Source organism: Rhinolophus sinicus, linkage group LG07 (genome assembly GCF_036562045.2).
Source record: "Rhinolophus sinicus isolate RSC01 linkage group LG07, ASM3656204v1, whole genome shotgun sequence".
NCBI lineage: Eukaryota > Metazoa > Chordata > Mammalia > Chiroptera > Rhinolophidae > Rhinolophus > Rhinolophus sinicus.
The window spans coordinates 46,369,111-46,394,441 of NC_133757.1; the positions used below are offsets into that span (position 1 = coordinate 46,369,111).

Sequence of the window (25,331 nt, forward strand, 5' to 3'; positions counted from 1 at the left end):
TGATGAAAACAGATGCTAGTTTCTCATACTAATCAACATCCATCACCTGTAGCTATTCTACATTCTAATTCTAACTTTAGAAACTAAGTTCAGTTGAGCAGCATGGATATCTCTCAGTATTAAGAGAAACTACGTCACCCCTTTTGCCCCAGGCAAAGATGCTGAATGTTATGGAAAATTAGGTGTAAATTAGTAAAGGCTTGAGGTTAAGCATTCATAGAGTCCACTCCTCTTAGTGATTCTTGCTCTCCCAGTAGCTGCCTAAATAATGTTCGGGATTGATTGTTACTTCTTCCACCCTAAACCCTAAAAGATACCCACGACTGGGCCCCATCCCAGAGATTCTGATTTAATATTGTAAGTGGGCACTGTGATTTTCAAATGTACCCCCACGTGATTATAATACACAGCGAGGTTTGAGAAAACTGGTGTAATGTCTGCCCCTTTTCTTGGCTACCTCTTGCTTATGAGGTATGTAAGCAATATATCATCTCTGAAACTGACACTGCAAGCCTATTTAATCTACCTATTTAGCTTTTTCTTATTTATTCTAATCTGGAATACAATCATGACCTGAATAGGGGTGAAAACTCTACAGTTTAAATTCATGTGGCCATTCATCCAGATCCCTCTTGTCCTGATACCCCTGTCACCACCCCATGTTTTCTCTCACTATTTATTTGATGCCAGACAAGGATGAAGAATTCAGCCACCAAATAAATCTGCCTGTCGTCAGTCTGTCATTTGCCTCAGCTGTCCTATTTTTTATTAGGTGAGTGGCTTACCGCCCCCAGAGCTGACGTGGCTGCTCAATGGCCAACCTGTGCTACCCGATGTCTCCCACAAGATGCTGGTCAGGGAGACCGGAGTCCACTCTCTGCTCATTGATCCGCTCACTCAACGTGATGCAGGGACCTATACGTGTGTTGCTACCAACAAAACTGGACAGAATTCCTTTAGTCTGGAGCTCACTGTAGTAGGTAAGGTTTGCTGCTGGGACCCTGAAATATGACTCCCTCCAAAGTTATTGTCCAAATATGCAGAGCCTCTGACAAAATTCCTTAGTCCTTTGTCCCAAATTCTAATCTCAGTTTCTTCTTCACTGTAGTAAGGGCCATATTTTATACATTGCTTTCAAAGACATATAAGGAAGCTGAAAACAATAGGGTACCTTGTGCATATTATGCGTGCAATAAATGGGAGTCATTGTAATAGTTAATCAATCAGCCAATTAATTAATTGACTATTACTAAATTCAAGTCAATTGCCCTACAGTTCATCACTCCTGGAACATACAAAGCTCTTCGCCACCCCACCCTCCAAGCTTCCAGGCCTTTGCATCAATGGTTCCTCTATCTGGAATGCCCTTCTCTGCCTAACAACCTCATTCTCTAAGGCTTAATTCAAATGTCACCACCAAGACACAGTGGATCGACTAGGCACATCATCCTCTGTTTCCATAGCACTTAGAAAAGGAGAGCACTTACTGCCTTCTGTGTAATTGTTTACTCCTTTGCTTCCCTGAAGAGACTTTGATCTTCTAAGGTCAGAGATTCTTGCTTGTTCTTCTCTATATTTCCGGTGTCTGACTCTGCCTGGAACAAAGGTGATCAACAAATGTTGAGTCGATAACTAAACAAATGAACCTTTATCTTATAAGATGATGCAAACAAAACATTCTAATGCCTAAAAATAAAGACAAGTCATCGTCACCTGAGTGGTACCAGCTCCTCAGAGCAGTAGTCCAGCCAGAATTAGATTTCAGAATGTACAAATTCTAGTGCTGGGCTTTCTCCCATGTGTGGCCCCCTAAAGGAAATCAGAGAGGCTTCAGCATATACTGAACTATTCTCTCTCGAGGCTAGTGGCTGTTTCTCACATTGTATCTTTTTCTTTTTCTGACTTGTAATTTCTTCTTACCAACAGAGTAGAACAAACTCATTCTGTAAGGAAATATGAATGCCAGGTTTTGCTTTTTTCCCACTATTTTGCTAAAATATTTACTCTAGAACCCTGAGATATGTGGTATCTTTACCTTAATTGGTTCGGGCCAAAAAAGAAAAAAGAAAAAAAAAAAAAGCCTCTTTAGGAAGCATAATTTGTATTTTTTTAAAAATATAGGATACTTCTTTCAACTTTTCTGTAGCTATAAAGTTCTTCAATATAAAAAGTTGCGGAAAATTAATATATATTCTACAAAATAAACCCCTATTAAAAAGAAAAAAAGGATATATTCAGTACATAAAATATATTGTTTCTCAAAATTTACTGCTGAGCAATGAAAGAATCTCCTTACATTCCACACCTACTACTTGCACCCCCCTGTGTGCAACCCAGATCCTTGAGTGTTGTCTCTCATAGGATGTGCAGAGACAGTTTCTCAATTCTTTTTAGATCATTTCTGGAGCTTTTCTCAAAAAGATCATTAATAGAGCTCTTCATTTACAGGCATGAGAAGTGTTCTGAAGGGGAGATTAGGTGCGTAGGTGCCCACTCTCCTAAATTCCAGAACTGTAATGAGTGTGAGGCATGAACCCCAAGGCATTTCTTAGTCAAACAAGAATGGTTTTCCTCTTGTTCAGCCAAAGAGGTGAAGAAAGCACCTGTGATCCTGGAGAAACTGAAGAACAGCGGAGTCCCGGAAGGCCACCCAGTGAGGCTGGAGTGCCGTGTGATAGGCATGCCGCCGCCCGTGTTCTACTGGAAGAAGGACAATGAGACCATTCCTTTCACTAGAGAGAGGATCAGGTACAGCCCCACCCATTTTCAAAGGGACTTCCAAGCTCAGTGGGGCTTGTTGAGTCACCCAAATAAGTCTGTAGCCCTTTGAATCTGGCTTCTTTCACTGAGCAGAATGCATTTGAGTTTTGGCCACGTTATTGTGCATGTCAAGAATTTATTCCTCTTTGTTCGTGAACAGTAGTCCTTTGTGAGACATGGGTGTCCCACAGTTTTCAAACCTTAACTTTTAAGTTTCAACACGTACGAGGAATTTATGAAGACGCTGCATATGTTTTGTTGCATGTCTTCACTCATATTGATACCCAAAAATCCTCTTTCACAGTTAGAAGCTAAAATAAAATAAAATGTAAAACATTGTCATCCCAATAAACTTTAATTAAAAAAAATAAAAGAAAAGAAAAAGAAAAACAAAACATTAAAGCAGTTATACTCTTTCTCCATCCATCACTACATGATTGTTTTTAAAATAACTTTAAGGATCCAGTTTCTTAAAGTGGGTGCCTTCCTTGATTTCCCCTAACCAAACTTATTTCTTTGCCATTTTGGTTTTATGTCATGAGGGGCAAACAAAGGCAGCTGGCACACAGAGAATTATTTCTTCACAATCAATGGAATTTGTCCCTGAGGATGTTGTAGCTGACAGAATTTTGGCATCTAAGAAGTCGGCGTATATATAGGTCAGGATTTTTCTCGTAAAGCTTAAGCAAGAACAGAGAAGATTCTTGAGTAAACACTTCAGTCTAAATCATTGTAACATGTTAAACCCAGCCTGAAATTCTAATGGAATTATCCAGAATTTCAGTCTGCAGCAAAGTGGAGAACTACTGATGCAGAGAACACAGACGGGAGAGCATGCTAATTTGCTCCTGAACTGTATTTAGCTAAATGTTGCACGTGTCTAGTTTGTTGCCTTGTGAAATACTCCCTCCATGCTAACAGGTCATCAGTCCCTGGGCTCTCGTTTTGGTCTACTTTCCCTTAGCTTCCTAATAAAGCTCTTGTTGAACTGTCCAACCTGGTTTGAGATTTTTCTGGACTTTGGTTGTGAGAAGTGAGAATACCCCTGGTGGGGACTACAACTCTATGAGAGTTGGAGCCGTGGGGAGGGCAACAACGGGTCTCAGCCTCACTACGTAGGTTAATTTCTCTTTTGTGACTTCTTCCCACCTTTATCCCTGTTTCCTGCCCCTAGGGACAGGGAGGGGAAGGGGAAGCAATGCCCTGCTGGATGTGTCACAAGAGTTTCCCCAAGCCCAAAACTTGACATGGCTATTTCTATCCCCAGATATAATACGGATACATTCTTTCTTTTCTCCAGTATGCACCAGGACGCAACAGGGTATGTCTGCCTCTTCATTCAGCCAGCCAAGAAATCAGACGCTGGATGGTACACATTGTCAGCCAAGAATGAAGCTGGCATTGTGTCGTGCACGGCCAGGTTGGATATATATGGTAGGTGTAATGGCATCACTTGAACATCTGTGTGTGATAGGCAGCTTTAAAATCCTTTTATAAAGGATGCATGTAGTATGTTTCCATAAATGAATTGGTTGGATTAAATTTTAGTGCTTCAGGGATGGATTTTTTTTTTTTAAGTCATTTTATCCTCGTCACCTCAGTGCTTTTGTGCAGTTGTACATTTTACTATGAGCTTAAACTTCTTCCAAAAGAGAGCCTCTGATACCAGGAATTATCGTTACTTCAGAGTTTGCATGTTCTTGTACTTCTGCACTTGATCTTAGCCAAAAGGCTGAGAAGCGATGTGTTCTTGTACTTCTGATCATCCAGCATCTTCATGCCCTCTCCTTAACGCCATGGGCCACCCGCTGGAACTCCATCCCCACTGCTTGTCATTTGCCTTAGCCACACCTCCTCCCACCAAAATTTCCCTGGCCTCATTCATTTGTTAATTCATCTCACAAATATTTATTGCCTCAATCCCATAATGAGACTAATAATAGAGAGCTGTCCTAATTAATAACAATAATATCAAATTACATTTGTGTAGTGACTTGTAATTTATAAAACATTACACTTAGATCCTCCCAAACTTATGAGATTTTTGTAATTGTTGTTACCCTCATTTAAATGCTGAAGAAACTGAGATTCAGAGACGTTAAGTGACTACAGCCACGACGAAAATCCCAGGTTTCTGTATCATTCCTTTGAGCCATGTTTCTAATTTTCAAAAGGATTTAACAAATTAATCTTTATTACTGTACTTATGCATTCCTCTCCTACATAGTTTTGACATTAACTGGTATTTTTGGAGACATATTCCTTAATCTAAAAGAGTGATCCTTTTATTTTCTCCTTTTTGAAAAAAATGGTCAGCTTAAAAAGTTTCTTATTTATTACTGGTTCAACGTGATGAACCAGAATAACAAATAAGAGTGACTGTGTAGAACCTGAGGTCCTGCTGTTCATAGGTGCTCATCAGGTATTGTCTTCTTTTTCAGTACCATACCGGAAGGGACTTGCCTGCCATTTTCCCTATGTCTAATATTTGAAGGAACTATATAGCTTTCTGATTGTTTTCTCTTATTCTTAGGCTTGAAAAGAAACTAAACTCTGAGGGAAGCTGACTCTAATGTACTTTCCCTGGGGAGGGTCGATGGAGAGAGAGGCCAGTGACATGTTTCTTAATCTAGGCTAAATTCCTTAACCATATCATGGGTTTCACCATGTCAGGAGGACATAGGTCTCAAACTCAGTACCAATAAACCCTGAAACTGATGACTCTTGTCCCAATCCTGCCCTTCAGTGGCCAAGTTTTCAGTTCAGTTTGTCCTGGCTCACCTCTTCCTCGCCCCAGTCCTGATTCCACAGCACCAATAGGAGGCGCTATTTCCTCAGTTGGGACCTGGGAGTGGGGAACCGGATGGAGGACTTGGGCTTAAAATCAATCCTGTACAATTCCCCACCTTTCACTACTTCCTGCCCTCTGAGGAATGCGGACAGTAGGTTCCTCTCTCTCATTGAAAGGAGGGCTTCTAATAATAGAAGTTGTAGTGGTTCAGTTAAGATATCAGAGAGAGCGGGGAAAGGCTAAGGGTGGAGAACTGGGGGGAGAGGTCTGACGAGCTGTTCACTTTGACCTACGGAGTGCCTGCTCTTTAAGTTTTGTCCTCAGCTTTGTAGCTTCTGAAATTTGATTTTATCAATTCATTCAGAAGTATTTATACTCTGAAAAACTGATTCAAAATAATGCAAACAACAAAGAACCTATTTACAAATGGGAATGCTAAAAGGGCCCGTAGCTTCCAAGGACCCAGAGCATCAGTGTTTCCCACCTTGTTCTGCCCCTTCTCCACACCAAGGTCTCTGGAAACCTCATCAGAATACTGCTTTGTAGTTTCTGAATTAGAGACAACAGTGGGGGCTAGGCAGTTTGGATGGATAATTCATTCAGGTCACAGTTCAAGCCTAAGGATTATGTCTGCTATAAACAGGGTCTCCTTTGGACAGTGCTTCGTGAACATGGAAACGCTAACACTCTCTCTTTGTATCTGAACCATGGTTGATTGCACATAAATTACATTTCAGCCTCTTTGTTATAACTCGTTAGAACCTGATTAGGGTGGTGGGTAGGTAATGGCTGATTAGGGTGAGAGTGTGGGTAGGTACTTTTCAGAAGTCTGGACCCATTTTGGCGTCCATTTCCACAGGTTTCTTGTCTCCATCTTCTGAGGTGCCCCTCCCTTGAGAACCTACAGCCCTCTCTACACTGCCCCTAGCAGGCCCCATGCTAGGTCAGTAGAGGGGTTAATTTTGATAAATCATCCTAGTCACCCACTCTTTCTTGTTATAGTCCCAGATCTTACTGGATTAGAACCATAGATTTTGGAATTAGGGTTTTAAGAGATCACCTTCCTTCCAGTGTCCCTATTCCTGGCAGGGAAGAGAGATTTTATTTTTCTTTTACAGAGGAGGCATTTCAGACCCAGATATATTTTAATGATTTACCAGGATCCCACAGAAAGTGTTGGAGTGGCAATAGAATGCACGCCTGCAGTGTACTTGCTAGACTGCTCTCCTTTGATTGCAACATGTTATTTGGTCCATTTTCCAGCTCAGTGGCACCAGCAGATCCCACCACCTATGTCCGTCCGGCCCAGTGGCAGTCGCTACGGATCTCTCACCAGTAAAGGACTTGACATTTTCTCGGCCTTCTCCTCCGTGGAAAGCACAATGGTGTATTCATGCTCTTCTCGGAGTGTAGTGGAGAGTGATGAACTTTAAGAATGTCTGGGTGCCTGATGTATAAGGGGGCGCACTACGGAGAGGGAAGGAGGACAAGCCAGAACCAGTGGTTTCCAAGCAACTGGATTTGAGTAAATTCCCACGCTGCTGGACCTGTGGCAAAGAGTGCTTTGTGTAAGTCAGCTGGAGACTTGTGCAGTCTCAGCTGGGGGAGAGATGTAGGGCTGTGCCTTTTAAAGATTCCAACAAAAATGTGAGAAGACGATACAGATGAACCAAAGATGTTATGCCGCTGCCATCCACGGCTTTGGGAAAAAGCTAGCATGCTCCCCTGCCCCCTGCTTTGTTAGGGATGTTTAGGCCCTGCTAGGAGCAACTAGGGGCCATACGCTTGGGCTAAGAGGAGTTAGGCAGTAGTGACCTTAGGTATCACTAACTCATCAACAATGCAAAGGAAAAAGATGGGGAGGTCTCCATCACCTTTCCTTGATTACATCTATAGCAGTAATTTTGATGGATTCATTAAGTGAGCTTCTACTTAGCATCAGGAGATCATGCCATACAGCTCACACATGTGGAGAAGCACTTTTGTTTTGCTTATCCTGAGTGTACTGAGCCACATAATAAAGTGCCAAAATGTGCTTGAGATACAAAAATATCCCTGAAACACTCTTTGATGCACAGTGCACTTACTCTGTAGCCAAAACAGGGCCCCACCCACTTATCTGCACCATTTTCTTTTGGATACGGTGGTGAGTGGTTTTCTTTCTGACTTTACATATCCCTAGACTCTAGAACTAAAAGGTTGTTAATAAACCAACCAAAAAGAAATCTTCTGCAAGGTCACTTTAAAAATTACCCGCTTCAATCGCCACTTGCAAAAGATGCAAGCGTTAACATCATCTGTCCATTAAATACTGACCCTCCTACTCCTCCCATCTCCTCAAAAGTCTGGAAGTGTATGAGGCAGTGAGGAAGGAAGAGATGCAAACAGGGGAGGAAGTGATGGGACAGCTGTACTTCACTTGCCACGACAGAGCAGTGGTTGTGGAGAGAGAGATCTTTAATAGTCGTGAGCTGCTTTGAGATTTTAATCACATTGCATTTTCTAGATAAAAAATATTATGCTAACTGGAAAAGTAGAAGGAAAGAAGAATATGCATCTTTATTCTAACCCACCAATTCAAAACCTGCCATTTAACTTAAATAATTTTTAGACTTAAGTTCACTGCGATATGCCAAGTTCCCAGAAGGGTGCTTAGCACAAAGTAGACATTCGGTAGATATTTGTTGGATGGATGAATCCTACGTTAGATAGAGAAATCTACAATTCACCTACCAGTCCAAAACTTGCCCTGGGCATGGTCATCACAGCACCGTTTACTCCAGGCTCACCAGTGACATGAACCAGGGGTGTCTGTTACCGATTCCTTGCACCCAAGTCTTTGGTGTTCTCTGAGCCAAGCACACTCAACAGGCTTCTTACTCAAGTGAAAAAGTAGTCATTTCTTAGAAAGGCTTGAAAGTTTATTTTTCTTCACTTCAAGGCAAGGATTTCCATTATAGAAATAAATTCATTCACTGAAAAAATCATTTGTGTGTCTACTCTATATAAGTTGCTATGCTTGTGGGACATACAAAGATATGAATAAGACACAGTCCCTGACCTCAGGGAGCTTGCAATCTAGTAGAGGAAGTTAAGATATAAGGCATGTAGAGGGCTGCTTCTTGGGGCAAAATATCTATTTGTTATCAAACAGAAATTTCTGGTCCTCTTCATCCTATATTTTTCATGACTCTAAAATCATCTTAATTGTTTTCAGTCTTCATTTCTTAATGAAATAAAATGTCATAGGTTACATGCTTAAATAAAGATTTCAGTCAGTTACTCAGCAGAATTATTAGATTTTGTTCCCTTTTTCATGTATGCAGGAACAGTAACTAAAAATATAGGCAACTATAATGAAATAGAAAGCATTTCATCCAGTATGCATCCTGTAAAATATGTTTCCATATTGGCTTCTATTATGATATCTCAGAGAGAGAGAAAGACAATCTCCTAATTCCAGGATTGCTCCTTCACAGTTGTACACACGACTTTCCCATCACATTTCTTTCTGTAAACCCTAGACGGTTCTCCTATGACAGGGTATTTTTCATTTCTGTATGTCTTAGCTTCCTGAATATTTTCTATCTGTTGTCTTGCAGTGTTCGACTGAGAACTAGGATAAGTATTAAGTTCAGCCACCAGATGGTGATGTCTAACCTAAAATACAAAAGCCTAAAAACTCCTGAAATTTGAGTTAGTGGATTACCTTAAAGCAGGGTTTCTCAACCTCAGCATAATTGACACTTTGGGCTGGATAATTCTTTGTTGTGGGGGACTGTAGGATGCTTAGCAGCATACGTGACCTCTACCCACTAGATGCCAGTAGCATAGCAGCCCCTGCTGGGGTTGGCTACCCAAAATGTCTTCAGACATTGCCATATGTTCTCTGGGAGGCAGAATCCCCCTTTGTTGAGAACTACATTGTTGAACAAATCAGTGCCCTGCTTTGAGAATCTATTCGAATTTAATTACAATGAGGAATACTTATGTAAGAAATTTGAGTTCTGCTGGATACATTTGGATTCAGCATATCCAAAATTAGACGCATCATCTTCCCTTTCATACATGATTTTCAACCTAGTTTAATAATTTTTATTTATGGTACCATTACATTCCTAGTAATCCAAGTAAAAAGTATCCAAGTCATTTTTTGCTTCCTCTAGCCAATAAAGTGATAAATCCTGTTAATTCTAATGCTGTTAACTTTTTTTTTTTTTTTGCATTCAGTCCTTCTTTCCCGTCCCCTGCAGGTCCCCAAGTCAGACATCTATTACTTTATTAATTTCCTCAATACTTCTGACTTCTAAGTGGCCTTTCTGCCTCTAGCCCTGCTATTTCTCCCCACTCAGACCCAGCCCAGATCTCAGCATCAGCTCATTCTTCTTGCAGTGCAGCTTCAGGCCTATTGTTCCCCAATTTCAAACCCCCAGTGGCTCCCTGGAGCCAATTCAGGTGCCCCCTGTTCTGCCCTGAGGTATTCAAGACTTGCTCAAATATGATCCCAACGCCTTTCATCCATTACTCAGAAAACACACCCAGTATGGCAGAAACTTACCACAGGTCCCTGCTTTCTAGCCACATACTTACCTTTTGCCTCTACCTGGAACCCTCTCTCCTTAGTCTACACCTATGGAAATCTTACCCGTTCCTGAAAGTCCATCTCAAATGCCACTGCCTCTGTGAAATATTTTGTGATTCCCCAGACACCAACCAAATACAATTCTACTTTCTTTGAAAACTTATAGCAAATTTCTTGAGTGTGGAAGAAGAGAAGATGACTTTGTATACTATTTTATATCAAACAGATCCTCTATATACTTGCCTGCCCCCTCTCCTTGCACTAGTCCGGGTTTGCCTACACTAGATGTTAGCTACCTGTTGGTATGGACTGTGTCAAAAGTTTGCCATGTACCTTATAAGAGTAGGCACTCAATACATATTTATTGACCTAAATTGAACTTTAAAATTCCATGTAAGTCAATATGTTTCTATATAAAGTAAATTGAGCTTAGAGCAGTGGTTCTTAACCTTGGCTGCACATTAGAATTTCCTCAGGAGGTTTTAAAAATCCCGATGTCCAGGCCACAACCCCAAATCAGGAAGTCATAAGCTCTGGGGTTGTGGCCTAGCCATCAGTATTTTTTAAAACTTCCCAGGTGATTCCAACGAGAAGCCAAGGTTAAGAAGTCATTTCAAAACTTACCTGGAAAGGTCCAAAGGGATGCAGACAGCATAAAGCTGTAGTGTTGGCGTCAGTGAAGAATGTACTCCCCTGTTGCCTATGAAGTTCATGCCTGGAAAGTAAAAATAAACACTCACTTTGGCCTCATTAGACCCTACTATTTTGAGCAACGTCCATTAGACATGCAGCATTCATGAGTCCCCCAGAGGAAGTTCAAAAACGTGCAAAAATGGACCAGGGAAAGAGAGAGAGTTGGTGCAATTCTTCTGTCCCTTTGTTTTAAAAAGCCATATCGATCCCGTAAGCACCCTTCTCTCCAAAGAACTGAAGGGCTTTTTATAACCTAGTTAGTCATGGAAATGAGGATCAGAGGGAACGTGAAGAAAGGAAATCAGCCATTAAAGCCAAACTGCCATTTTGAAATATACTGCCTTTCACCAAAATAAGATTTTAATCAGAATTGCCAAATAGTGGAACTGGTTTCAATGCATCTTTCTCTTTTCATTCCTCACTTAACTTTTGTAGCAACCCAATGAGAAATTAAATTGTCAAGAGACTAGCAGTGGGTAGAGCTAGAGCTCTGAATGATATACCATGGAGAACACTTCCCAACAGAGTGAAAAACTGACTTTTGTAGGGACAGGTCAATTTGGATAATCCGTAAATGATAAATGGGTTGCGTTCCAAATGTTCACTTGTAAATAGGTTATTTAAAACTCAGAATGTATTTTCTTACACACATACCACCCAATGCTAGAATCTCAAGTGAACTCAGTAAAGCCCATTTAATTCATGACTGGGTTACAGTATCTGTTACACCTGATTGAGTAATGATCCCAACCACAGAGATCCAGGTAAAGCAGCCAATGAAAGGAGAAGAAAGACTTCTTCCTCCTCCTTTTATGTGTCTATGATGTGTCAAAGCTAAAGAGTGTCTATGGTACTTTTTGTATCTATCCCCGTTCTGTGTTTTTCTCCCCAGATGCCCTGTGCCGCATCTTCTATAATCCCCCTGCCGTAACCCATCCCATCCTACCATTTCCCCGTGGCCTGCCAGCATGCTTCATGTTCCAAAATGACCTTAGTACAATTCCATGCATCTTGGCTTGACGATCAGAAGAAAGCAATCCAATAGAACAAATTCTGAATGAGAGACTTTAACTTCACAGAGGTGCTGCATTTTTAAAAGCAGTTGCTTTCTTACTTCCATCAACTTCTAATGGATAGAATTGCTGACAAAGTAAAATCAATCAATCAATCAATCAATCAATCAATCAGGCTGTGAGAGGAGGTCTAGAAAATTAGGTCAGACTCTCAAATTGTCCTTGTGACCACAGCCTCCTGTCCGCCTCCTCCCCACACACTCCCAAAGTACCTTCCGAGCTAAGATCATGGCCTGAGTCTGTTTGCATATGGGCTATGTATAAGTTGGTTGAAAAGTGAAAGGCAAATTTACTCATAATGACTTTGATTCAAAGCCTCTTACAAGGTCCTTAGGTAACCTGGCCTCAAAGTATTTCTGCTGATGGTTGAGTTGAAAATCAATGTGCTTTACCAGTAAGATGAACAGTTACTTAGATTGTTACTTAGTAGTTTGTGAAGTCCTTTTCATCACTATTTTGCCTATTCTTGTTTTAAATGGATCAATATTTTAGAAAGCTAATTTCCTAAAGCATTGCTTAAAGAATGCCAAGCATCTTCTAAACTTGACAATGCAGTGGTCATCAATATGCTAAAAAAGTTGCTAGTACCATGTTTCTAAAAACCTGTGCGGTGCAAAAACAAAAAAGGATATTTGTTAAAAATGTTTGCTTCTTATTTCTGTCTAATTATATATTAGTTAGCAAACTTAGTATTATAGAAATTTAAACAAGCTGCCTTTTGTTAATATGTAAATAATGGCTACTTCGAACTGCAAAGAGCAATAGCCTTGAAATTGCAAGAAATAGAGAAAGAACACACTTTTCAATCCTGAGAATTGTGCCATAAATACTAAGAGTAAGTATAAATAAAATGTCTGTACTGTAGAGGCATATAAACATTAATTTTCCAAAAGATTTTAACATATTCGTGAATTGAAAATGTTTCCTTAATAATAAAAATTAAAATATTTCAACATGATTTGAAAATATTTTAAGGATGAAATAAATGTATATTTTTCTTAAAATGCAGAAAACAGTTCTAATTTCCAGGTTTAAAGATTACTTTTTGATGACAATGGAACTGATTTTTTAATATACAAATATATTTGAGACTTTAAAATGGTTTTTAAAAATCATCCTTATGATTGTATAAATTCCTACACGAACTCTAACCTGGTTAAATATCTCTAGAGCAACAGAAAGATAACTGGGTTTTGGTCTTCCTAAAATATCCAGTAGATTCAGTAGACTTCTCACAGAGTGAGTGTTCTTTAACTCTCTAAGATTAAAATTCATTCTGCCTCCTAACTGAAAACAGAGCCACTTTAAAAAGTGAGACTTAAAAATGGGAAAGATGGGAGAGGGGCGCTGACCAGTTTAGATTGAAAATTACAATCTAAACTATACTTGGAGATACAAGTATAGTTTTGTTAAAATAAGAGATGTTCTAATACCCATAAGAAACCTGAATTATGGTAAGAGTGCATTGCTTGGTGTTCCAAATTCCAAAGAATCTGAGGTTTCTACATAGATTCAGTGAGTTATCTACAAACTAGAGGCAGATCCTTGTAATTTCCCCACAATTAGTGGTGCAAGAATCTAGTGAACTATAAAGTAGCATTGACTATAGTGGTCACTACCAAAAGATTACTAATGTGTATGTGTACACGATATGAATGGTTTTACTGTGTACTTTAAGGAGAGTTAAAACCCTGAAATAATTCAAATGAGATCATTTGAATGCAACTGTATTGTTTAACAAGCATTGGTAAATTAAATTTTATTTTTTCAGTATTTTGATTTCAGAGATACCCTATCCTCTTTTCTGATTAATTTTCGCTTACTTTTTCCAATCTTTAGCGCTAAGTTTCTTGACCAGCCCTTTTCCCTTCATTACCTGCCTGTCAATAAAAATCTGTAAAATATTTAATATTTTTATAATAGGAGAGCTCCTTATTTCCAGGAATCCTTAGGTAAATTCCTAGAAATAAGGGGGATCTTAATAATTCAGGTGAATTTCAGACACAGTCTCTATTTTTTCTATATCTCTGGGGACTCTTACTTTATCTGTAAAATAAGCAAAATACTTGAGCTTTCCCAGGTTGGAGGATAGGATAAATAAATAAATAAATAAATATTTATGAAAGTACACTTTAGACACCCTAAAAAAATGTGGTCAGTTTTTCTTATTCCAAGGAAAATGTTAAAAATATTTTTTTCCAAAGTAAATTTAATTTGTTTTAATTTGTTTTAAGAGTTCACATTTCTTCCCTGCCTCACTAATTTTGTTTTTCCTTGGAAGGGTAATACATAGTGGTGGAATCTTCTTCCAAGATGGTATGCAGTTAAAAAACAACAACAAAAAAAAACTAGAGAAAAATAAATAAATTCAAGAAATATTCTATCTGCTTTCTGCAGGCAGATTCCAGGTAAATTTATTTTGGCAGAGGCAGAATAGCCTAAGGGAGCTCAGATTTTTGTGGCTATGGTTGGAGCTAGTGAAAATAATGACTCAGCAGTGCACAGAGAAAAGCAAAGGAGTTCCTATATTCCTGTCTGGCTTTATCAGTTCAGGACAACTCCATTGTATAGTTCCAGACCCAAATGCAGAAATGTTCTGTGTTAGCAAGTCAATGGCCTTATATTGAAATGAATCAACTTTAGGATGACAGATACATACGGACCCTCAAAAATGAGCATATCATTTGGTCTCTGTTTTTGCATTCTCAGATACATCAAGTCTGAATTTAACCCCAATGATTCATTTCAGCCTTGAGGACTGACAAATGATGTACTTGTGCCCACAGGAACGTACACACACACACACACACACACACACTCACACCCCACTTCAAATAAGGAGTCATGGAGCACCCCTAGTTCACCTAATTCAATCAGAATCAAGTGACACCTCCTACTTAATTTTGCCTTTCTCTTCCTGCATGAGTTCTTTCCACTTGAAAACAAACCAGGCCCCAGAAAGCTCACAAATACGGTATGCTTCCATCTTAGGAAGCTTGAGTCAAGTATTTTTCTAAAGTACTTTTTTGGTTATTGAAATCTTAATGGGAAAACCATTATAGTAGCCATTTTGAAATACATGAATTACATAAACTGTATATTTTGCCTCTATTACTAGAAAACAATTCATGGATCTTGGCTTTTATTCCTTTCCTCTGCATCGTGCATGTTAGAATTCTGTGGAAATGATCGCTTAAGCCGAAATGTTTGTGAGCATAAACTGTGTCTTTCTTCAGAAGGTATATGGTACTGTATTCCAGTAGACCACGTCATCTCCATGACACCCGTTGCTGTTTCTTAGTCGTGATTTCTTAAAAATTTGTTGAGGGTTGTGTTTTGTTTGGAAATTTTGCAATTAGAAGGAAAATAAGAATTAAAAACCAGTATTTTATTCAAACTGGATGTTTTAAAAAGCAATTTAGAGAATGTGATGGACTGTTTCTTTCTTCTTTAAATAAAATTTTATTTATTCTCAATTTAATGTTGGGTTTGTTTTGTTTTGTTTTTTTGGTCCCAGACTTTGAATATGAGATGGGTAAGTTTTTGCTGTCAGTGGTTTTCTTTCAGCTCAGGTATTTTTTGGATACATTACCAGTTTGAAATAGCAAATCAAATGTCCTGTGTTAATTCAATAAAACAATTGTTAAAGCTCATACCCACTAGTATATTCATGACCAGAGAGGGGAATGAGTATACATCTAACATAGGACATATATTTATGGTTTCATATGCACTTTGAAAATTCTTTCACCCCTAAGTAGCAAAAAGAGATATCTTTAGTGACACCTAAGCAGAGAGCAGAGTCTAGCCAAATTCAATACCAAAATAGCACTTCACTTATTATAAGATGGTGTAATTTAAGTGAACTGAGACTTAATTGTTGAATCCTGCAGCTCTATTAACCACACTCTATCCAGTTCACATCTAGCAGAAATTTTATATTTTCATGGTATAACTATGAAACTTAAACTAAGAAACTGACCTCCCTGGATATTAAGAAAGATAGCCTAATCCTTCTTAACATTTGAAAATACAAAGAATGGGAAGTGAATATAATCAGTTTTGGTAATGAGGTTAATGGTGTCATAGTAGCTATTGTTTATTAAGTGATTCTCAACCCTGAAAACCTGCTAGAATCACCGGGGGAGCATTTAAAAAATATCTATGCCCAGGCCTCACCCAGAGCAGTTAAATCAGTTCTTCAGCTGGGATCCCCAAGCTTCATATTTGTTTCAAGACTCCCTAAGTGTGATTCTGAGCATACAGAGTTGAGAACCACAGGCTTACATGGCTTTTCCCATCTCGATAGCCCTGTATTTGTACACCATTCTTCAAGGCTTCTAACCCTGGGGTTTGGCGCTTCAACCTCCTGCTGGCATCTAGTGAGAGCCCACATGTAATAACTAGTCCAACTGAAACCCTGCCCAGGGGGAGTCTTCTTTTATTAGTAATTCCCCTCTTAGGAGCTCTTAGGACATATATTATTGGTACTATGCTGTTGAAGCATTCAGCTATACTCTGTTTAAGATGGCTTATTGATTAATACATGTGTGTGTCTTCTCTGCTGCCTCCCCAAAGACAGGGATGGTGTTGAGAGAGCCTGGGGATGAGGATGAGTAGGTGCTTGATAATATTTTTTGATTTACTGAAGAAAGTGAGCTTTAGTAAAATATATATGAATATTTTCAAAAGATATTTGAATATATATATATATATATATATATATATATATATATATATATATATAATTTGAACTTCAATATGTCCTGTTCTCAAACTAGAACACGGATTTTCAAAGGTGAGCAGTATAGAATATTGTAGCAACTTTTAGGCTTCTTGGTAATCTAAAATCTATTATGTATATGTATATCTTAACTTTAAAAAATGTTTACATTTGCTTTATAAAAGCTCCTAATCCATAAACCATGATGGATTTCCCAACATCAAAGATTGGATTTGATCACTGAGGCCCCTTTACATTTCTTTGAAATATCTTCCAGGAAAAAAAATAGTACATCAAGTCAGGTAGAAAGCTTAGGGATTTGGTCATTGCTTCCAGAGATTTTCCACATATAGAAAAAGGCAGCTAAAGGCACAGCATTTAACAAACAGATTCCCATTCTTTTGGGGGAGTAAGGATGGAGAAGGAGAGGTATGGAATTAGATTCCCATCGTTTTAAGTAAATTGTTCAATTTCATTAAGAAACTGCTGTTAATAACCATAAAATAAATGTTTATTGAGTGTTTATTCTGTGTAAACCTCTGTACTAAAAGCTGTAGAGAGAAAACGTAAAGTACGGTTCTCTTTTACAAGTTATTTACAGTCCAGACAAAGGGATGTGAACCCTACCTGAAAAAGGACTAACAATCTTAATAAATTTTTGAGAATTCTGATTAACATATTTTTGTTTTTGTTTTGTTTTAGCACTGATTTTATTCATTCTCAAACTTTACTGGGGTTATTAATGAAGCCTTTTAAGTCTAAATAATTAGGCTATTATGCCCAATTAGTGAGGCAGGCAGATGCCCTAAGCCTTACCATGAGCCCAAGTACACCCTGCAAAGTGGTGAAGTGTGACCAGAAAGGGGTCCTGGCACCATCACTTCTAGAACTGCGTTGCCTGCTGGACTATAGAGTCTTTTAAGAGCTGTTGAGGTCAAGAGGTTAAACACTGTACTCTCTAATTTGCAATGGGGAAGCAAAGTCCTCAGTCCTCCTCGGTTTTCTTAACAGATATCAGAAGGAAAATTCAGCATTAATCTCTCAGTGGATTTCTGGGGATAACACTTGTGACTTTATAAGTTTAAGTTTGTATGCACATTCCTTACAGACCAAATAGACTGTGATAATTAGGGATAACTAATAAAGTAAAAGTGTTCATGGAGACTCTGTAGATAAGTTGTAAATAGATGGCTGCATCTGATGTTTGGTATTGGAATTCATAATAAAAAGAGTTTGGGGGATGTCATTGTTGTTTTTGTTGACTTGTGACAAAGTCCAAATGCGAAGATAACTTAGAGTCCTACTTTTTCTAATGATTGGCAAGACATTCTCCCAAATGCATACAGTGCTATTGACCACAGTCACTCCTTACATTAAGGGTTTGATTTATTCATCCAATGGTCAAGCAAATTTATAAAAGTAATTCAAACAAAACCACATGTGTTATTTTGCTCCCAACTTGATTAGCCTTGATGGTAGTGAAGCTCTTATTGCTCAGTTTCTACTGACTAAAAGGAAATCACTTCCAAAAGCAACATTTTTTTAAATTTCCGTTTTAGTTCATATACATATATATATATATATGGAACAAATATAGGAACTATATATATTTGGGTACTTCTAAGGAATTAATAGTTAGTAAATGGCTTAATAAGGAAAATAAAATATTGCGGAACTGTATATCTAGTTACTTAAAAGATAATATTTAAATAAATGATTAAAAACATGAAAAATACATCTATATTTCCAAGTTGACAGAGAAAACTTTCCAATTAATTACTTGTACTCTCATCAGCTTGTCTTTTTTGAGGAAGTGTTACAAAACAACATATTTGCCCTTAGTGTGATTAGATCTAAACATTCCACATCTTTGCTCAGGGAAGCACTCAATATCATCACCCCCAAATAGGCCATTAGTGCCATCAAGAAACTAGCTGGGCATCTGGCATGAAAAACAAACCCACGTTTTTATTTATTTTTTAATAAAATCTCTATTTTAATAATGTATAGTTTTTAAAAATACAGAGCATCCACGCCCATGTACTCTACGGAAAAAAAAGTCTATTTCACGCATGCACACACGATGCACTAAGCATAAATGCATTTATACCACAGGAAGGTAGCTCTGTTTTAAGCATATACAAGTAGTGGATACTGTAACTTCACCTGAACAGGACAACCTTACGAAGTTTAAGGAAGTGATTATTTCTCTGAGGACCAAAACTGCCATATAGCCTAATTCTATTTTTTTTCTTAAGATTGTTTTCCCTCAAAGTAATCCAGAAAAGGGAAAGGGGGGGCATTATTTTCATAGCAATCAAAATCATCCACAAAATCCATCAATGAAATCTACAAAATACTGATAAGGGGAAAAGAAAGGCAATAAAATCATTGTGTCCATAGAACTAGCGATGCGAATAAAAGTAACCTGGAAGTCTGCTAATTTTATTCTAAGAATGCATCCTAGGCCACCGAAAGCCCCTGCAGCTACTGGAGGAAAGGTTGCATCTCCGGAGCTCCATCACTGGGCATCACCCCGGCGGGGCCGCGCGCCCTAACTGGCCATCTGGAAAGGCTCGGGCTGGAAGCCGAAGAGCCTCTGGCCGTAGGGCTCGCTCTCGCCCGGCAGCTTCGCGCCGGCAAACGGGAGGTAGTGGTCGCGGCCGAAGTGCTCACAGTGGAGATTGACCCAGTCCCGTTCCGAGCCAAATCGCTCAGCCTCGGCCAGGATGCGGGTCAGTGCCATGATGTAGCTCAGCGCCATCTGCAGGGTCTCATACTTGGACAGCTTTTTATCCTGGCCCCACTGAGGCACCACCCGGCGCAGGCGGTCGAAGGCGGTGTTGAGACCCTGCATGCGGCGGCGCTCGCGCGCGTTAGCCGCCAGGCGCCTGCGCGCCGCGCTCTCCAGCCGCCCGGCCCCGGCGCACGTGCCCGCGCACTCGGCACCGCCCGCACATGGGGGCGCGGCGCGCGCGGCGGCCGCGGGGTTGCTGGGCTTGCTGGACTTCATCTCCCGCCGGAAGGAGGGAGGCGTGGAGCTCACTCGCGGGCTCAGGACCTGCGTGTGGGCCGGTCTGTTGAGCAGCTCCCCAGCGTGGCTCTTAGCAAGTAAGTTATACACACAGCAAATCGCGTGGAATCAAAGTTTACAGTGGGAAGTGCGGGCTGCCGCCTTCTGTCTGTCCTACTGGATAATCAGATTGATGTCTCCTCACTTGCCCAAATTGAGGGGAACTTGAGATGCTGGAGAGAAAGTCATTTTCCCAACGTGAAGTTGAAACAGAGAAAGGAACCTACTTGCTGCAGAATTTAGTGTGGCTGGTTCAAGTCCTCTGAGAAAGCCTGGGATTTCTTTTCAGGAAGATGGAATGTTTCCCGAAGCTCGGGTAGGGATGGAGCGCTTTTTCCGCAGGAGCTGTCGGAGAATGCTGGATAAATCTTTGAGGGAGGAGAATTTATAGTAGCGGGCTGAAGGAGGGAACAGGTGGTGGCAGGTGGGCGGGCGTCCCTCGGCTTCCATCTCAGCACCTTCCTACCCTGGGAACTGCAGGGGGGCAGGGGGACGACGCACAGCAAAATCCTGACATTACAGCCTTCATCTGTTGAAGTTTCTCCAAAGCTATGTCCAACAGTAACACACCATCTGGAGTGGCCTGACTGTCCCCAAAAGAATAACAAGGTGGGGGTGGGGGAAGAACTTGATCTATCTTTTCCCATATCAACTGGCAGCTTGCATATCAAAAACTTAACCGAGATTTTAAATTTATTAGAAATCATTTTTTGGCTTGGAATTATGAAATGCATCAGTTTAGTATAAAAGGATTTTGCTTAGTCAAGATGTGTGACATTTTTGGATAATGCTGATCTAATATGCTGACATTTCAATATTAGCTATTAAGTAAGTTGGGGCAGATTAGCAGGTACTAATATTGCAGACCTGGAATTTTAATGTGCAAAATAATTTAGCTGTTTTCTGCAGAATAATTTATTATAACATATTAAAAGATATGAATGGTATGTCAAAAAGTGTATATTATTCTAATTAAATAATTGGATTGCATGAGTTTGGATACTTAGGCAAATTATTTCAGAATTTATACTCCATTTACCCTGACACAGGTTCATAAATGTTTTAAGGACATATATGAGATGATAATCACTTAATTATTTCATTTGACATTTCAATCTAATAAAACTAATCATAATGCACATACATGTGCAAAATGGAAACATCTAAGTAATTTGTGAGGTTTTTAAAAATAACTTCTAATGGAAGGTTTTTCCCCCCCACCTCATAAAGCTGTAAACATTTCATACTACTTAGATGTTTCAGATGAGTCAACTGTCCTCAGGAACAATAATGAAGCATGATTTCCACTATTGATAACGATGAGCTGATTTATACAGAGAACCCATTAGCATGATTCTCTCATCACAACTTCTTTCTAGCGCTTAAGGAAGAGTAAACTGGCAAAGAAACCAGCTCCAAATAGATTCAAGCCAGGATTATTTCTGGATTCTTCGGGAAGGCCAAGTATGCTCTTTTTGAAATATGGGTTATATTCACATTATTCTCAGATATTTTCATTTAATTAAATTACCAATAAACTCTCACAAATCAGGAGTCTTTGTGACTTGCTTCCCCCACCATTGCCTCAGACTGAAACCCCTTTGTGACTGCAATGACTCCAAGTCTGGTTTTCCCATAAATAGTTGATTAATTCCCAGCTGAAGTAATGACAATGAAATGAAGTTGAGTAACACGAAGACAATAGGATGCAATTGAACATTAATGATCTCCAGCATGACAGATGTTGAACACAGACTTTTGCATGGAGCCACTCAGCTCTGTTACTTTGAATCCTAACAGTCTTGGTCAGGAACAGTAGTCCTGTGATGGGAAAGACTACGTTAGTCACCAAAATGTCACTTTTGTTTTTGAGATTTTATGGAAATCTGCCCTATAAATGCTTTTATTTCCAATGTTCATTTATCTCATCCCTTTCCCCCAAGGAACATCCTCTATGCTACTCTTTGGAATGTTTCCCGACATACTGTACACTTGTTCTGGACACTATTGATCAAAGTGCTAATGAGATGTACGGTTTTGCAGGCCACGTATTCAGGGTTGGTGAGATTATAGCCTGTGCACCAAGAGAATCAAAAGCATAACTTAAAGAGAAAAAGGAAACATAGCAATATGCATGCAGCACAGCTGTATTAGAACATAAACTAGCAGATATCTATGACATGAAATTGATCCAAGGATAGAGAGTATTCCTGCAATAAAGGACCTTAGAAGGCATGTAGTAAGATGTTTCCCAAATGTATTCTGAAGGACAGTTTATTAGTACTATAAAGATGCTTCTAAAAAAAGATTCCATTGTCAGGTAAGTTTGGGAAACATCTTCTATTCCTGCTGGGAGAGTCATGAAGCAAAATTGGTAAAGTTCTTAGAAGTCCGAAAGTAAAGAAGCTATTGACTCTCCAGCATCCCCTAGACCTTCTTGAACACAGAACCCTTTTTTTCCTGGAAAGACCTATTAACAAAGTTCCTTGGGGACACGCTCTTTTCAAACCCACTCTAGTACCTCTTATTTATTTTATAGAGGAGGAGACAGAGATCCAGAGACTGAACACTGTGTTCAAAGGCACTGAGCGATTTAGTGACTGAATTAGACAAGAAGTCAAAGCTCCTGTGTCCGTTGATTTTATAGGCTTTAAAATTATGACATTACTTAATACAAGCCCCTCAGTTTACAATGGGGCAACTGACATCCACCAGTGACTTCCCAAAGCCAGATGAGTCACTACTAAAAGTTTCAGGACTGGAATTAGAAATTTTGTCCTTAAAGGACAGTAATTTATTTTATAACCTTAGTGTCTAGCACAGTGTCTAGAAAATAATAGATAAATGGCCTGGACTGAATGGCTGGAAAATAAATTAGGTAAATGACAGATAGATGCTGATCAGAATGAGGGCATTCCTAGTGTATAACTCATACAAAAGATTTTCAGTCCCTCACCTTGTGAAGAACACACACTAGCTTCATGTTTTGAATGCAGAATGGATTCTTATCAAACAACACATCATAGCCATTTGAGCCAGAAGAACATGCATGTCAGACTAATTTCCACAGTGTTTCTATACTGAGGTCATGATCCTACCAGGTAAACTGGCAGTTACTCTATGTCTCGGGGTTGGCCAGAAGTCAAAACTGGCAGATGGAGATGGGAGAGAGAAGGTAGAAGGAACCTGTAGGAGTAGGAAAATAGGAGAAATATTATTTTAGAGGCAAAAGATCAATGGCTGGAAATTATTACATAAAATGTATAGAATAGGTCCAAGGGTAAATATTTGTTATCCAAAACCATATTTAATTTTTAAAATGGAAACTCTCCAAATAAAAACCCAATTAAAATAAAGAGAAGAACACACTTGACAAAAAAAAAAAATGTTCACTCTGAAATTTGCAGAGAAAAATATGGAAAATAAGGAACCGGGTCTTCCTTCTGGAGGGGGAGGCGATTGGAGGACTCTGGGTACCTCAAAGACTCAAAGGTAAGCCAGCAAAAAACAAAGGAATGACGAAGTCGAGTGCCACTTACATTTCATTAAGGACCAGAAGTGCAAGGTGTTAAAAGTTCTTGTAATTTTATAATGTGCTATGTAGTTACAAAGGGGGACAAAACCCGCAAAAGGATTTCTATGTTTCGAGAAAGGAAGGGAGAGGCAAAGTCTTGTACCTCTGTCCCTTATCCCTCAGAGATCCAGGGAAGAGAAAACCTAGGGGAGGGCAGAAGCTAAGAAGGGACAGACTAATTATGGAGCTAAGAGAAAGATAACAAACATGGGGGTCATGCCCTAAGCCCCAAAAGTGATCATCTCTAGAAAGGACGGGTTCACCAAAGGGCCCCAGGTGATTCTTTGACCCCCAGTCACGTCACACTGCATGAGAACTCTGGCTTGGCAGTCTGATTTAATTTCTAGTCGCCATGAGCCAGACTGACTTGCATGGTTTGAACTCCGCATTCACTCTTTCCGATAGTGGGTGTTAGGCTCCTCTTAGTGTCTGAGCTAAACACCATTTTTGAAGTCAGTGTTGAATCCTGGATCTCCTATCAACTAGCTGTGTGCTCTTGCACAAATCACTTCTATTTCTCCATCTGCAGAGTGGAATGAGAATACCCATCTCACAGGGCAGCAGTGGGCACTGCAATGAGACCACCTGCATATAGAGTATCTGCCCAGTCCCTAAGAAAGTCACTCTCTAAATGATGGCTAATACTACTTATTCCAGATAGTTTTTGCAAATGATAATGAAAAAGAACTCATCAGTTTCTGCAGCTTTTAAATTTAATGAATAAGTTTTGAATCTTACACATGTAGCTGCAGTTAGTCATGATGTGAATCCCAACTGTGTGACCTTGGGCAACGTAACCTCTCTGTGCCTTTTACTGTCTGTAAAGGAGGGTTAATAAGAGAACCAATCTCATAAAATTGATGTAAGGATTGAATTAGCTACTGTTTGTAAAGCACTTATATCTATGCCTGGCATACAATTAAATGCAATATAGGTGCTTGTTTAGATAAACAAAATGACCTGTTTTTGCAAAGATCCAGGATGTACACTGGCCACTCCTCCTTATTGCTCATTTTTGCTTTATTTCCCTGCTCTGCAGTGCTTGTCCTATAGAGTGAGCAGGCACAGGGAAAGGAAGGTAAATTCAAAGGAGTTCCTTTTGCCTTTGATATTGGAGCAATCTAAGTTTGAAATATCCCAGACAGAAGCTAAAAAAAAGAAAAAGACTACTCAGGGCCATACTGGGTAGTAAATTTGGTGGTTTCATTGCAGTGTGAGGTTCAGTTTTACAGTTACAGACACATACAACAGGTCCTCTAGTATAATTGTTTCATTCAATGTCATTTCACTATAACATTGATGAGGAAAAATTCTATCTCTAGGCGAGCCACTGTCTGCATTCTCTCCCATCTGCATGGGTTTTCTGCAGGTACCCCAGTTTTCTCCCACATCCCAAAGATGTGCACATTAGGTGAACTGGTGTGTCTAAACTGTCCCAGTCTGAGTGTGGATGTGGGTGTGATGTGCCCTGCAATGGAACCTGTCCCGGGTGGGTTCCCATGCCCGAGCTGCCGGAAGAGGCTCCAGCCACCCACAACCCTGAACTGGAATAAGCAGGTTGGGAAGGAATTATGTTACTTGTTTTTATTAATCTTTCTTAAATGTATGTACAGTTCATTTATTTCAATGCTTAATATTAGAAGTGTTTGGTGTCTTTATTTAGAACTTTGGTGATGTTTTTGTGACCATAAATATGCTTTAGGAACTCGTTTATAACAATTAGCCTGTGGTAAAATTGGTTTTGTTTTATGACATTTTGCTTAATGTTGCAGTTTCCAAGAACCTATCAGAAATTTTAAGTGAGGACTTGTATTTCACAGTGTTAATTTTCAGGGGATGCTCCACTTTTCCAGTGATCGAATATTTGCATTCACCATCCAGGACCCTTCCCTTCCTAGGACTGAGGTTTTTGAGAAGACAAATGAATAACCATATTTCTTTTCATGAGGTTAGAAGCAGAACAGATGGAATCAGTCTTAGGGGTGTGCTGGACTATTCTATGGGAAACTTGGGCTGGAAGCTACGTTTTTCGGAATACCCTCCCTGGGTGGTTCTGGGCTTG

At 39.5% G+C, this 25,331-nt stretch overlaps 2 protein-coding genes across 6 annotated transcripts in view; one reads left to right on the forward strand and one right to left on the reverse strand.

Moving 5' to 3' along the window:
* MYPN (myopalladin) overlaps positions 1 to 15,375 on the forward strand; it is a 111,409-nt gene extending 96,034 nt beyond the window's left edge. For all 5 annotated transcript variants that reach the window (XM_074339508.1, XM_074339510.1, XM_074339511.1 and 2 more), the window contains 4 exons: positions 773 to 980; positions 2,583 to 2,748; positions 4,061 to 4,194; positions 6,815 to 15,375. In XM_074339508.1, coding sequence (XP_074195609.1) covers positions 773 to 980; positions 2,583 to 2,748; positions 4,061 to 4,194; positions 6,815 to 6,984 — 678 coding nt within the window. In that variant the 3' untranslated portion in view covers positions 6,985 to 15,375. The remainder of the gene's footprint in view (positions 1 to 772; positions 981 to 2,582; positions 2,749 to 4,060; positions 4,195 to 6,814) is intronic.
* Positions 15,376 to 17,308: 1,933 nt separating this feature from the next.
* On the reverse strand, positions 17,309 to 20,207 carry ATOH7 (atonal bHLH transcription factor 7). The gene has a single exon (XM_019731713.2). The coding sequence runs from the start codon at positions 19,633 to 19,635 to the stop codon at positions 19,177 to 19,179; it is 459 nt and encodes a 152-aa protein (XP_019587272.2). The 5' UTR covers positions 19,636 to 20,207; the 3' UTR covers positions 17,309 to 19,176.
* Between the last annotated feature and the right edge of the window lie 5,124 nt (positions 20,208 to 25,331).

Coding starts and splice junctions, on each gene's coding strand:
- ATOH7 (XM_019731713.2), bottom strand. CDS start 19,635: ATGAAGTCCAGCAAGCCCAGCAACCCCGCGGCCGCCGCGCGCGCCGCG.